At 39.3% G+C, this 14,623-nt stretch overlaps 1 protein-coding gene across 6 annotated transcripts in view; it reads left to right on the top strand.

Annotated features, from left to right (window-relative positions):
- Positions 1-14,623, top strand: part of CENPJ (centromere protein J) — a 72,140-nt gene that overhangs the window by 25,671 nt on the left and 31,846 nt on the right. For all 6 annotated transcript variants that reach the window (XM_058547779.1, XM_058547775.1, XM_058547777.1 and 3 more), the window contains 2 exons: positions 5,557-5,689; positions 9,839-10,004. In XM_058547779.1, coding sequence (XP_058403762.1) covers positions 5,557-5,689; positions 9,839-10,004 — 299 coding nt within the window. The remainder of the gene's footprint in view (positions 1-5,556; positions 5,690-9,838; positions 10,005-14,623) is intronic.

Genomic DNA, 14,623 nt, shown 5'->3' with positions numbered 1-14,623 from the left:
ATCCTTTGTATTTCTGTGATATCTGTTGTAATTTCTCCTCTTTCATTTCTAATTTTATTTATTTGAGCCTTCTCTCTTTTTTTCTTGGTGCATCTGGCTAAGGGTTTGTCAATTTTGTTTAGCTTCTCAAAGAACCAGCTCTTTGTTTCATTGATCCTTTCTACTGCTTTTTGGTTTCAATTTCTTTTATTGCTTCTCTCATTTTTATTATTTCCCTCTTTCTGCTGACTTCGGGCTTTGTTTGTTCTTCTTTTCTAATTCTGTTAGGTGTAGTTTAAGATTGCTTATTTATGTTTTTTCTTGTTTGTTAAGGTGGGCCTCTATTGCTATGAGTTTCCCTCTCAGGACCGCTTTAGCTGAGTCTCGTATGAGTTGGTACGGTGTATTTTCATTTTCTTTTGTCTCCAGATATGTTTTGATTTCTCCTTCAATTTCATCAATGATCCATTGGTTGTTCAGTGGCATGTTGTTTAATCTCCACATCTTCATCACTTTCCCAATTATTTTCTTGTAGTTGATTTATGGTTTCATAGCATTGTGGTTGGAAAAGATGCTTGTTATGATTTCAATCATCTTAAATTTACAGAGGCTTGCCTTGTTTCCCAACATATGGTCTATCCTTGAGAGTGTTCCGTGCACGCTTGAGAAGAATGTGTAGTCTGCTGTTTTTGGGTGGAGTGCTCTGTATATGTCTAAGTTCATCTCGTCTAATTTTTCATTTAAGTCCACTATTTCCTTATTGACTTTTTGTCTGGATGGTCTATGCATTGATATAAGTGGGGTGTTAAGATCCTCTCCTATCGTGTTGTTGTTAATATCTCCTTTTAGGTTTGTTAATAGTTGCTTTATGTACTTTGATGCTCCTGTGTTGGGTGCATATATATTTATAATTGATGTGTCTTCTTGGTGGAGTTTCCCTTTTATCATTATAGATTGCCCCTCTTTGTCTCTCATTACCTGTTTTATCTTGAAGTCTGTTTTTTCTGATATAAGTATGGCAGCATCTACTTTCTTTTGTTTCCCATTAGCTTGGCGTATCGTCTTCCATCTTTTCACGCTGAGCCCCTGTTTGTCTTTAGAGCTGAGATGTGTTTCCTGGAGGCAGCATATTGTTGGGTGTTTTTTTTTTTTTTTTTTTTTTTTGAGGAAGATCAGCCCTGAGCTAACATCCATGCCAATCCTCCTCTTTTTGCTGATGAAGACCGGCTCTGAGCTAACATCTATTGTCAATCCTCCTCCTTTTTTTCCCTTTTTCTCTCCAAAGCCCCAATAAGTAGTTGTATGTCATAGTTGCACATCCTTCTAGTTGCTGTATGTGGAATGCTGCCTCAGCATGGCCAGAGAAGCGGTGCTTCAGTGTGCGCCCAAGATCTGAACCCGGGCCGCCAATAGTGGAGCGTACACACTTAACCACTAAGCCGCGGGGCTGGCCCCGGGTCTTGTTTTTTAATCCATCCCACCACTCTGTGTCTTTTGATTGGAGAATTCAATCCATTTAAATTTAGAGTGATTATTGATATATGAGAGCCTAATGTTGCCCATTTTTTGGTTCATTTTCTGGTTCTTTTGCATTTCCTTGTTTCTCGTCCCATGTATTTCGGACTACCAATTCAATTTGGTAGTTCTGTATGATGATTCTTTTAGTTTTCTCTTTATTTGTCACATGTGACTTTGTTCTGATTATTTGTTTAGTGGTTACCATGAGGTTTGTATAAAAAAATCTCATGGATAAGATAGTCCATTATCTGATGACCTCTTATTTCCTTAGACTAAGTCTATTTGATCTCTTTCCTCTTCCCCTTCTAAGTTATTATTGTCACAACTTACTCCTTCTTGTGTTGTGAGTCTGTGTTTAAAGTGATGAGTTTATATTTATTTTTGGTGTTTTCCTTCCCTTAATCTTTGATTTTGGTAATTAAGTGTCTGCTGACCTATTCTGATAGGTCTGTTTTTCTCCTTGCTCAAAGTTTTATATCCCCTTTCTCCTTTTTTTTTTTTCAGGCAAGGGAGCCTTCTTGAGCACTTCTTGTAGTGGGAGTCTTGTGGCAATGAACTCCCTTAGCTTTCGTTTATCTGGGAAAGTTATTATTTCTCCATCATATCTAAAGGATATTTTTGCTGGATAGAGTATTTTTGGCTGAAAGTTTTTGTCTTTCAGAAATTTTTTTTTAAAATATTTATTTATTTATTTAGTGTGTGTGTGTGTGTGTGTGTGTGCATGCGCGCGCACACGCACGAGGAAGATCAGCCCTCAGCTAACATCCATGCCAATCCTCCTCTTTTTGCTGAGGAAAGACTGGCCCTGAGCTAACATCCGTGCCGATCTTCCTCCACTTTATATGGGATGCCACCACGCCATGGCCTGACAAGCGGTGTGTTGGTGCGCGCCTGGGATCTGAACCCGGGCCGCCAGCAGCGGAGCGTGCGCACTTAACCACTACGCCACGGGGCTGGCCCCTGTCTTTCAGAATTTTGAATACATCATTCCATTCTTTCCTACTCTGTAAAGTTTCTGTTGAGAAATCTGCTGAGAGAGTGATGGGAATTCCTTTTTGTGTTATTATTATTATTTTTTTTAATCTAGCATCCCTTAATATTTTTTCTTTGTCATTGACTTTTGCCAGCTTTGTTACTGTATGCCTTGGAGAGAGTCTTTTCATGTTGATGTATTTAGGAGATCTATTGATTTCATTCCCTGGTATTTCCAGCTCCTTCCCAAGATGGGAAGTTCTCAGCTATTATTTCCTTGAACAAGCTCTCTGTTCCTTTTTGCCTGTCTTCTGTCTCAGGAATACCTACAATTCTTATGCTGCATTTCCTAATTGAGTCAGGTAGTTCTCAGAGAATTTCTTCATTTCTTTTTAGTCTTAGTTGTTTCTCCTCTATCTGGAACATTTCTGCATTCCTATCCTCAATAATGCTAATTCTTTCCTGCATATTGTCAGCGCTGTTCTTTAAAGATTCCAGATTTTGCTTTATCTCCTCCATTGTTTTTTTCATCTCCAACATTTCTGATTGGTTTTTCTTTATGGTTTCAATCTCTTTTGTGAAGAAATTTCTGATTTCATTGAGTTGTCTATCTGTATTTTCTTGTAATTTATTGAGCCTTTTTATAATAGCTATTTTGAATTCTCTGTCGTTTAGATTATAAATTTCTGTGTCTTCGGGATTGATTTCTGGGTGCTGATCATTTGCCTTCTAGTCTGGAGATTCAATATATTTTTGTATTGTGCCTGCCGATGTTGGCTGATTTTTCCTCATACTGAAAATATCTGGTCGCAGTTTCCACCCACTGCCACTGGGTGGGGGTGAAAAGCTGTGTGTTCTAAGCCTGCCGCAATCTGCGGGCGCTCTGGCCAACCGGTTGTGCTGAAACGCCGGGCATGTGGGGAGAGGGGCTTTTTCTTTCACCTGCCCAATCCTGGGATTTCTCATTCTTCCCTATCTGCTTTCCTGGGGTGCTCAGATGTTGATGGCACCCCTGCAACAGTTCACTCTCCTCCGTATGGGAATTTCTCACAGGCTGTGAGAGAACTTGGAGAGCAACAGTTTTCTTGCAGAGGGTCACCCCTCCCCCACCTCTCTGGGAGCTGAGCAGACCTGGAGTCACCTGTCGAACGGGGAGGGGGAGGATTTCTGCATACCTCTCCCCACTTCCTTCGGGGGTTCCAGCACCTCCTCCTTCAGATGTAAGGCTGTGTGGGTCTCTCAGATGTCTTCTGTGTTGTGTGTGTCCTTTGTTGGTATGAAAATGTCCTTTTTGTAATGTCTTAGATGGGGAGAGTTCAAAGGAGAAAGCTCAGTCTGCCGTGATGCTCTGGAGGTCTCCTCTTGTGTATTTTTAATATGGTAGAAACATATATTATAACTTGACTCATCCTTTTTGATTAGGTGTATAATATGCATTGGCCCATATAATTAAATTCTTTTCTTTAAAAATGGTTGCAGAGCATTATATGTATGTAGCATAAGTTTATTCAGTAATTTACCTAATGTTAGACAGTTAAATTATTTCTCAGTATTAAAAATAACACTGTTGTGCATATTTTTGTGCAAAACTATTTGTGTGATTTTACAGGTTTGTTAAACTAGATTTTTAGAAGTAGAATAACTGGGTCAAAGGATGGATATGGGTATTTTAGTCTTGTGATATAAATCAGATTTATTTTTCCCAAAGGTAGTTGAAGGACAGAAGTATTTTCCTCTTTTAAATAGAAAATTTGATATTTTTCAGCCTTAATTTGTATTTCTTTGATTAGTGGGGGTAAAGTTTATTTTTGGTGTTGATTAGTGCTTTAGAGCTGTTGTGAATTGCTTATTCTTGTTCTTAACCTTTTTTTTTGTTGTTGTTGTTGAGGGAAGATTCGCCCTGAGCTAACATCTGTTGCCAATCTTCCTCTTTTTGCTTTAGGAAGATTTGCGCTGAGCTAACGTTTGTGCCAGTCTTTCCTCTATTTTGTACGTGGGTCACTGCCACAGCATGGCTGCCAATGAGTGGTGTAGGTCTGTGCCCAGGAACTGAACCCGTGAACCCCGGGCTGCCAAATCGTGGCAGGCTGAACTTAAGCATGGGGCCAGACCCCTCAAACTATGTTTATGTATTGGTTTTTAAAAAAATTTATTTAAGAGGCTGGCCTGGAGGTATAGTGGTTAAGTTTGTGTGCTCTGCTTTGGTGGCCCGGGGTTCACAGGTTTGGATCTTGGGTGCAGACCTATGCACTGCTTATCAAGCCATGCTCTGGCAGGTGTCCAACATGTAAAGTAGAGGAAGATGGGCATGAATGTTAGCCCAGGGCCACTCTTCCTCAGCAAAAAGAGGAGGATTAGCAACGCATGTTAGCTCAGGGCTAATCTTCCTCACCATAGAAAAATTTTATTTAAATTATTTCTTTTTATATATATTAATTCATTATCAGATTGAATAATCTTTTGAGGTAGAATAATTTTTATTATTCTTTTTATATATATTATATATATATAATATATATATATTCTTTTTATATATATTAATTCATTATTATATATAATATATATATTATTATATATATTAATTCATTATCAGATTGAATAATCTTTTGAGGTAGAATAATTTGATTCTGTATTAAATTTAGACTGGGTTCATGTGGAAAGTTAGGCCAAGATAGTTTTTTTTTCTTTTTGTTATTGGAAGCATTTTATTTTATTTTATTTATTTTATTATTTTTTTTGTGAGGAAGATAAGCCCTGAGCTAACATCCATGGCAATCCTCCTCTTTTTGCTGAGGAAGACTGGCCCTGGGCTGATATCTGTGCCCATCTTCCTCTACTTTATGTGGGATGCCGCCACAGCATGCCTTGACAAGTGGTGCGTTGGTTTGTGCCGGGGATCTGAACCCGGGCCGCCAGCAGTGGAGCACACGCACTTAACCACTACACCGGGGGACCAGCCTGGAAGCATTGCATTTTAATTGTACAGGTGTTTACTATATTTTTGGCTCTTAGTTTTAATACAGCTAGCTAGTGTTTTTGCTGCTGAAGTCCCTTTGTGAAGTTCAATATTTATGGCCTGTTTTATAGGTGACAGTGCTCGATCTCAAGTTTTGAGAGAGAAAGTTATTGAATTGGAAATGGAAATAGAAAAATTTAAAGCTGAGAACATGTCTTTAGCTAGACTTCGCATTAAACGAGAAAGTGCCTTGGAAAAACTCAGGTAAGTTTGCATTTATAAGTTGGGAAAAATATACAGTGGTTGTAATATCTTTAAGATTATATCTAAAATATTTGAAACAGTTTTTATCAGTCCAACAGTATAAATGAAAAGGAATTGAAATCTATACCACATAAGAATTTTTTTTCCCCTTGGTGAGGAAGATTAGCCCTGAGCTAACATGTTGCCAAGCCTCCTCTTTTTCCTTGAGGAAGATTGTCCCTGGGCTAACATCCATGCCCATCTTCCTCTACTTTATATGTGGGATGCCTGCCACAGCATGGCTTGATAAGCAGTTAGCAGGTCCAAGCCCGGGATCTGAACCTGTGAATCCTGGGCCACCGAAGTGGAGTGCGCCAACTTAACCACTATGCCACCGGGCCGGCCCCAAGAATTTTCTGATTGAATCAAATGACCCATTGTGGTCAAAGATGTGTTAAAAAGAGAATTGTCTTAGTGTTGAGATCGTAAATTGAAATTTGAAAAGCAGTTTGGAGCCATGAATTCACTTGCTACCTTGGCTGTTGTATTAATTTCCTAGAGCTGCACTAAGTGTGTGTAACAAAGTACACACAAATTGAGTGGCTTAAAACAACAGGAATTTATTTCTTCAGGGTTCTGGAGGGGAGAAATATGCAGTCAAGTCATCAGCAGAGCCATGCTTTCTCTCCTGTCTTCTAGTGGTTGCCAACGATCCTTTGTTATTCCCTGGTTGCAGCTGGACATTTGGGTTGTTTCTACCTTTTGGTTATTGTGAATAATGCTGCTGTTAACATTGGTGTACAAATATCTGTTCAAGTCTCTGCTTTTAATTGTTTTGGATATATACCCCAGGGGTAGAATTGCTAGATCGTGTGATAATTCTATACTTAAATTTTTGAGGAACTGCCATAGTTTTCCACAGTGGGTACACCAGGTTACATCACATTAATTGATTTGCATATTTTGAACTAACCTTGCCTCCCAGGGATGAATCCTGCTTGGTCATAGTGTATATCCCTTTTAATGTGCTGTTGAATTTGGTTTAGTAGTATTTTGTTGAGGATTTTTACATCTATGTTCGTCAGAGCTAGCGGCCTCTAGTTTTCTTTTCTTGTGGTGTCTTTGTCTGGCTTTGATATCAGAATGATATTAGCCTCATAAAGTGAATTTGGAAGCGTTCCTTCTTCCTTATTTGAAAGAGTTTTAGAAGGATTGGTATTAATTCTTTTTTGAATGTTTGGTGAATTTACCTGTGAAGCCATCTGGTTCTGGACTTTTCTTTGTTGGGAAGTGTTTGATTATGGAGTCAATCTCCATATTTATTATTGGTCTGTTAAGACTTTCTATTTCTTCCAGATTCACTTTTGGTAGGTTGTATGTTTCTAGGAATTTATCCATTTCTTCTAGGTGATCCAATTTTTTGGAGTATAATTGTTCATAATATGTTCTTTTTGATTTCTGATGCATCTGTTGTAATGTCTGCTCTTTCATTTACAGTTTTATTTATTTGAGTCTTCTCTCTTTTTTCCTTAGTCAATCAAAGAGTTTGTCAATTTTGTGTGGGTTTTTCCTCCTGAGAGTCCCATAATACATATATTGGTTTGTTAGTCAGAGTCTCATAAATCCCATAGGCTTTCTTCACTCTTTTTTCTTTTTTTTTGTGACGAAGATTAGCCCTGCTAACATCTGTCGCCACTCGTCCTCTTTTTTTGCTGAGGAATACTGGCCCTGGGCTAACATCTGTGCCCATCTTCCTCCATTTTATATGGGATGCTACCACAACATGGCTTGACAAGTGGTGCGTCGGTGTGTACCTGGGATCCGAACCCCAGGCCACCACAGCAAAGCGTGCACACTTAACTGCTATGCCACTGAGCCGGTCCTATTCTTTTTTTCTTTTTTCTCCTCTGACTGAATAACTTCAAATTACCCATCTTTGAGGTAACAGATTCTTTCTTCTGCTTGACTGAGTCTGCTGTTGAAGTTTTCTGTTGCATTTTTTCACTTTATTTATTGTATTCTACAGTTCCAGAATTTCTGTTTGGTTCTTTTTTTTTTTATGATTTCTATCTCTTTGTTGAATGTCTCATTTTGTTTCATGTATTGTTTTCCTGATTTTGTTGATTTTCTTTTCTGTTTTCCCTTTTAGCTTACTGAGCTTCCGTAAAACAATTATTTGGAATTCTTTGTCAGGCAATTTGTAGATCTCCCTTTCTTTGAGGTTGGTTACTGGAGCTTGATTGGTTTCCTTTGGTGTGTCATGTTTGCCTGATTCTTCATGATCTGTGTAGCCTGTGTTGATGTCTTTCATTTGAAAGAGAAAACACCTCTTCCTGTCTACAAATTGGTTTTGACAGGTAAAGACCTTCTCCTGCTGGATCCCTGGACTGATGAGTCTGCCTCCAAGATTCCAGATCAAGTGGGGTTGTAGCCAGATCATGTGGCTGCTTCTGGGTCTAAAATGGGGTCCACAGTTGGCAGGCCTATTACCAGGGACACAGGCAGGTGTGGTTGCTGCTGGATCCCCAGTTTGACAGGACTGCTTCTGGTACCACAGTTGAGCAGGGCTGGAGCTAAGTCATGGGGCTGCTTTTGGGTCCACTGTTGAGTCTGCAGGCAGTGGGTCTGTTACCAGGGGTGACGATGGGTGTGGTTCCTGCCAGCTTCTTGAGCATCATCCTGCTGGGCCCCTGAGTATCCTCCTGCTGGTTCCCTGGGTGTGCAGGACTACCTCCAGTACCACAGTAGAGCAGGGCTGGAGCTGTGTCACAGGGCTGTTTCAGGACCCATAGTTGGGAGCAAGGTCTGTGGGCCTGTTACCAGGGGCCCAGATGGGCATGGTTCCTCCTGTGTCCTTTGACAGATGGGGCTGGACCTGAGTCCACAGGGGGACCAGGCTGTTTTTGGTCTACAGCCTGGGTGACGTTTAGTAAGTCTGCCACTGGGGTACAGGCCTGCCTTCTCAAAGTGGCTGTCCTTGATCTTAGGCTTCACTGGGATTTCTCAACCTCCTACCTGGATCCTAGAGCTCCCACAAAAGGACTTTTTTCCATGAATGGCTGTCAAATTGTTGTTTGTTTGGGAGCATGTGACCCATGGACCTCCTGTTCCACCATCTTGCTGATGTCACTCTTCCTATGCTCTTTTTTTTTTTTTCTTTTTTAATTTTTTTTTTGTGCGGAAGATTGGCCCTGAGCTAACATCTGTCGCCACTCCTCCTCTTTTTGCTGAGAAAGACTGGCCCTGAGCTAACATCTGTGCCCATCCTCCTCCACTTTATGTGGGACGCCGCCACAGCATGGCCTGACAAGCGGTGTATCAGTGCACGCCGGGGATCCAAACCCGGGTTGCCAGCAGCAGAGCGTGCACACTTAACCCCTATACCATGGGACCAGCCCCTCTCTATGCTCTTAACACAGCATCCCGATGAACCTGGGTTATGACAATTCTTCTGCTTGACATTCTCCTAAGCTAAATACTGAAGTCCTCACAGTGGTGTGTGTAAGACTAATTAATCTGGGCCTCTGGGTTTTTTTGTTTGACGTTTTCTCCTACTGTTCTGTCTCTTGCTCACTCTTTTTTAGCCACACTGGCCTCCTGGCTGTTCTTTGAACACTTCAGGCATATTTCTCCCTCAAGAGTTTTGCATGTGGTGTTCCCTCTGCCTGAATTGTTTTGTTCAGATATCCTCGTGGCTGTTCTCTCACTTCCTTCAGGTTTTACTTCAGACATTATCTCAGCAAGATGACCCCATCCATAATTTCAGTCTTCTACCCTGATATTTCCTAACTCATTCCTTGCTTTATTTTTCTCTTTAACACTTCTAATGTTCCATATATTTTACTTATTTATCTTGTTTATCATCATTTGTCCCTCCCATTAGAATGTGAGAAGCTTCATGGGAGTATGGATGTTTATTATTTTCACTATGGTTTTTCTAGTACTTGGTGTAGTACTTGATTCATAGTAGATGCTCAATGAATGCTTGTTGGAGGAATGCTTTATTGTGTTAATTGACTGTTATTACAGGACTGTGGATGGAAGATGGATTCACCAAAACTAGCAGCTCTTCAATTACAGGTTATCACCAGTGTTCCATTTTGACACCTCATATGGGTTACTCATATTGAGACGGTCCCCTTAGATGATAACATGGTTTGGTCATTTTAGGAAAGAAATTGCAGACTTTGAACAACAGAAAGCAAAAGAATTAGCTCGAATAGAAGAGTTTAAAAAGGAGGAAATGAGGAAATTACAAAAAGAACGCAAAGTTTTTGAAAAGTATACCACAGTTGCAAGAACTTTTCCAGATAAAAAGGAACGTGAAGAAATACAGGTATGCCAGTTCTTTACGTTATGCTCATATAAGTTAGTAAAGATGACAGCTTTGTAAGAATCTCAGGGTTATTTGATGTCAAAGAGAAATTGGGTATCAATTTATTAATCATCCATTAACTCAACAAATCATCTGTCTGAGACACTGCATCTGGAACATCTTTTGTAGTCTGACTTTTAAAGAGTAAAACATATCACTTCTTTTCTTACTAAAGGCTTCCAAAATAAAGACTACGATAATGACATGGATGAATTAACAAACCAGGAGTTGGCAATTCACCAGTATAATGTTGTATTAATCTGTTTGACCCACTACACACCAAATACTGTTAGTTTTGTTCATTTATAATAATTTAAGGCCCGTATACTAACTGTTTAATTCTAAAACTTATAAACTGATAGGCCAAATTATCAGTCCTGTTTGTTTCAAACTTAGAAATGGACGTGATTAGAGGAATGAGGTAGTTAAAAAGAACTAATGCATTTCTAGCTAGAAGTATAAACCTTGTAGAAAAAACGGCCAGTGAATATATTCGTGACATTGGCATATGTAAAGATTTCCAAGAGAAGACACAAAGAACTAAATATAAAAGAAAAAAATGGGGGCTGGCCCGGTGGCGCAAGCGGTTAAGTGCACGCGCTCCGCTGTGGCGGCCCAGGGTTCACCGGTTTGGAACCGGGGCATGCATCCACACGCAGCTTGTCAGGCCATGCTGTCTTGGCGTCCCATGTAAAGTAGAGGAAGATGGGTATGGATGTTAGCCCAGGGCCAGTCTTCCTCAGCAAAAAAAGAGGAGGATTGGCAGATGTGAGCTCAGGACTGATCTTCCTCACAAAAATAAAGGAAGAGAGGGAGGGAGGGAAGGAAAGGAAGGAAGGAAGGAGGGAGGGAGGGAGGGAGGAAGGAAGGAAGGAAGGAAGAAAAAAGAAAAAATGGATATATTGGACTTCATCAAAAGTAAAACTTCAGTTTACCAAAAGAAGAATTTTAAATGACTGTCCATTGCTTATGGCATAAAATGCAAACTCATCTTCCACTTCCATATTTAATTTTTTTCCATATATCATATTTTAAATACTAGTATTTTTGAGTTCCATGCTTTGCTTTCTTCCTTTCTCATGTAGTACACCATCCTTGAACAGTTTCGTCTGCACACCTGTAGTTTAAGTTATCACGTCGTGTTGATTAGGGTCTTTAATTCCATTTATTTATTTTTGTGGGGAGAAACATGTGCCATTTTGTTTTGGTTAATGCTCGGTTTATTAAATCTAATATGTTAGACTTTAACAATCTATTAAATTTTTTATTTCAAAAGGTAATATATTCCTGTTCAGAACGTAAAAAAGGATGTGCAGTGAAACTTCTCCCTCTCCCCCTTGCCCTGGCCCCTAATTCACCTCTCTTTTAAGGCAAGCAATGTTACCAATCTCTTGTATCTTTCCAGAGAAATTCTAAGCAAATACATATATATATTCTTAATTTAAAAAAAAATTAATGGTGGTATACTGAAATCATTCTATATCTTAACATAAAGAGCATCATCTTTCTTTATTTTACCATTGAATAGAATTGCATTATATGGTTGTGCTATAATTTACTTAACTAAGCATTTATGTTATTTCTGTTCTTTTTCTGTGTATAAGAAGTGCTGTCCTAAATAACTTTGTACATACATCACCTCTCATTCTTCTACTTAGTCATTCAACACATGGTTATTGAGTACCTACTATGTAGCAGGCATGTCCTGGGAATACGGTAGTGAACAAAACAAATTCATCCTTGCCCCCTTGTAGCTTACGTACTCAAGTATATCTGCAGGAAATATTCCTGGGAGTGAAATTTCTAGGTTATAGGGTATGAACATTGGTAGATATTGTCAGATTATCCCTCCATAAATGTCATGCCAATTTTTAATTCTACTAGCAATTATTAGAGTGTTTTTTGGTCTTTGCCTAAAAGGTAAAAGATTAAAAATTGATATTAAACTTAATTGAATTTCTTTTAAATAATCGATTAAGATTATAGATTAAATAATGTATAATGCAGTAGTTAAAATCAAATTCAGCTATCAGAAAACTTTTCACTAAATTAAAGCCATAGCCTATTCTAAAATATCTGCACAGTGGGTTTGTCATTTCATTTTTCTTGTTTCCTGATCTCCTAGGAGTAGAGCAATACTTATTTTGATGCCTTGCTATGTTAAGAAAATTTTATGAGACCTGAAAAGAAAGAAAACCTTCTCAGACTACCTAAGGTTATAAGATTGATTCTCCCCACCTTCCCCTCTTTCTCATAGCTCGGGACCTGATTACTTCTTCCACTGTGATTCAAACCAGAGCAGACGAGCTTTCTTGATATGGTTTACTTCACTTTATGTGAATAACACATAGATTTTACGTTCTTGCAACCTGGTACCTTTCCTTCAAATATTGTGTCTTTTTATTCTCTAAGCCTGTTCTGTCCAGTCTGCTAGCCATTAGCCACCTGTGGCTATTTAAATTGAGGTTAATTGAAATTAAATAAAACCAAAAATTCATTTTCTCAGTCACGTTAGCCACAATTCAAGGTGCTCAATTGCCATGTGTTGCTTGGTAGCTATCACATTGGACAGTGGAGGTCTAGGACATATCCATCGTTGCAAAATGTTCTGGAAAGTGTTGATCTAGAGGCCTCGTCTCCTGGGTTCTGGATAGTGTTGATCTAGAGGCCTCATCTCCTGGAGATGAGTTGGGTTGGTGAGTTAGCTTTCCTGTTTAGGATGTTAGACTATTTCATAACTCATTCTTGAATTTTCCTTCTACTTCGTTAGTGTTGATTTAAGTATTGGACCCTTTTCATACTTGGTTATCGTGGGCGACCAGGGTTATTTATTATTTCTTTCTATTTTGGGTACATTTCCTTCTTTCTTTACACTCTTTGGCTTATTCATAGTTTCCTGTATTTATCCTTCTTTGTGCTTCTACTATGGAAACACAATCTTTATTTTTTTATTATTACTTTTTGTTTTTGCTGAGGAAGATTCCCCCTGAGCTAACATCTGTCGCCAATCTTTTCTGTTTTGTGTGTGGGTTGCCACCACAGCATGGCTGACGAGTGGTGTAGGCCCGAACTGAACCCGGGCCACCGAAGTGGAGCGTGCCGAACTTAACCACTAGGCCACCGGACTGGCCCCTGGAAACACATTTTTCTTTTTTTTGTGAAGAGGATTAGCCCTGAGCTAACATCTGTTGCCAATCCTCTTTTTTCTGAGGAAGATTGGCCCTGGGCTAACATCCGTACCCACCTTCCTCTACTTTCTGTGGGACACTGCCACAGCATGGCTTGACAAGCGGTGCATCAGTGTGCGCCCAGGATCTGAACCTGTGAACCCTGGGCCGCCAAAGTGGAGCGCGTGCACTTAACTGCTGTGCCACTGGGCTGGCCCCCTGGAAACACATATTTTGAAAACAGATATATACTTAATAGAAAACAAACCTTTCTTTATTGATACTCTTCTACTTATTAAATCATTAAAAGATTAAAGAGATGCTATAGTTAACCTTCCTTTATATTATAGTTGTTTTTAAAAATATTAACTCTTTTCTTTTGAGAATTCATTCAGCAAATTTGTTGAACTCTTTATGACTAGATACTGTTCTAAGCACTGGGGAATTGTTGATGAATAAGACATTTCTGTCCTCCTGGAATTTATATTCATCATTATTGACTTACAGCCTTTCACAAACTCAAGTTACTCTAATTAATTATAAAATTTCCTTTTTGATAATCAAGTGGTCCCAACTTGTCCTTTAGCATTGCCATTACCCTTGAATTTTTGAAAGTATCCATGCTTTCTGTAACAACTGGTTATTTCAGACCACCTGGTTTTTTCTTCTTTTTTTTTCCTCCTGAAACCTACCCCAGATCTGAATTAGCCATCCTCCAAGGAGCCCTATTCCTTTTATTCTACCATTAGGGATTCACCTGAAGATTGGCAGTAGACCTCCGTGCTCTCCTTGCTATTGGGTCCTGTCCCAGTGGCAGAGCTGGGGAAGGGCAGTGTCTCTTTGAAATCATGAGTTCACATTGATTTTTCTCTTAGTCATGTAACTTTATTCTGATTTTCTTAGAGTGAGGTTTCATTGACAACTTACACATGGATGTTCAGTCACATCTTTGCTGCACTACAGACCTGTGTATCTGTTTCTTCGTTCAGCCGATATTTGAGGGCCCAGGATTGTGAGGTGCTGTCTAGTGAGGTGGCTAGCTCTATTTGAGAGTTTCAAACTTAACTTATCCTGTACCTACTAACTCTGCCTTTCCTTTTGACTTTTTACCCATTCACTTGGTATAAAAATCTGGACCTCTTTCAATCCCATCAGACAGTAAGTTCTTTTGACTTTATCTCCGTCATATCTTTTCTGTCCTGACCTTTCTCTTCCCCCCCAACTCCTTCCATGTCTAACTTGTGTCTTTGTTCTTCATTTGTCTCTTAGCTTCATTTCTGTCTCTCCTTCTTTCCTGTCCACTTCTGTCCTCCTCTTGCTGTCAGAGTGATCTTTTGACATAAAACTTGATGTTCTTCTCCTGTTCAAAATCCTTCAGTTGGCTTCCTCTTGGAATAAAATGCAAACTCCTTC

Source organism: Diceros bicornis, chromosome 9 (genome assembly GCF_020826845.1).
Source record: "Diceros bicornis minor isolate mBicDic1 chromosome 9, mDicBic1.mat.cur, whole genome shotgun sequence".
Classification (NCBI taxonomy): Eukaryota; Metazoa; Chordata; class Mammalia; order Perissodactyla; family Rhinocerotidae; genus Diceros; species Diceros bicornis.
This window is presented reverse-complemented; position numbering and strand designations above follow the sequence as displayed.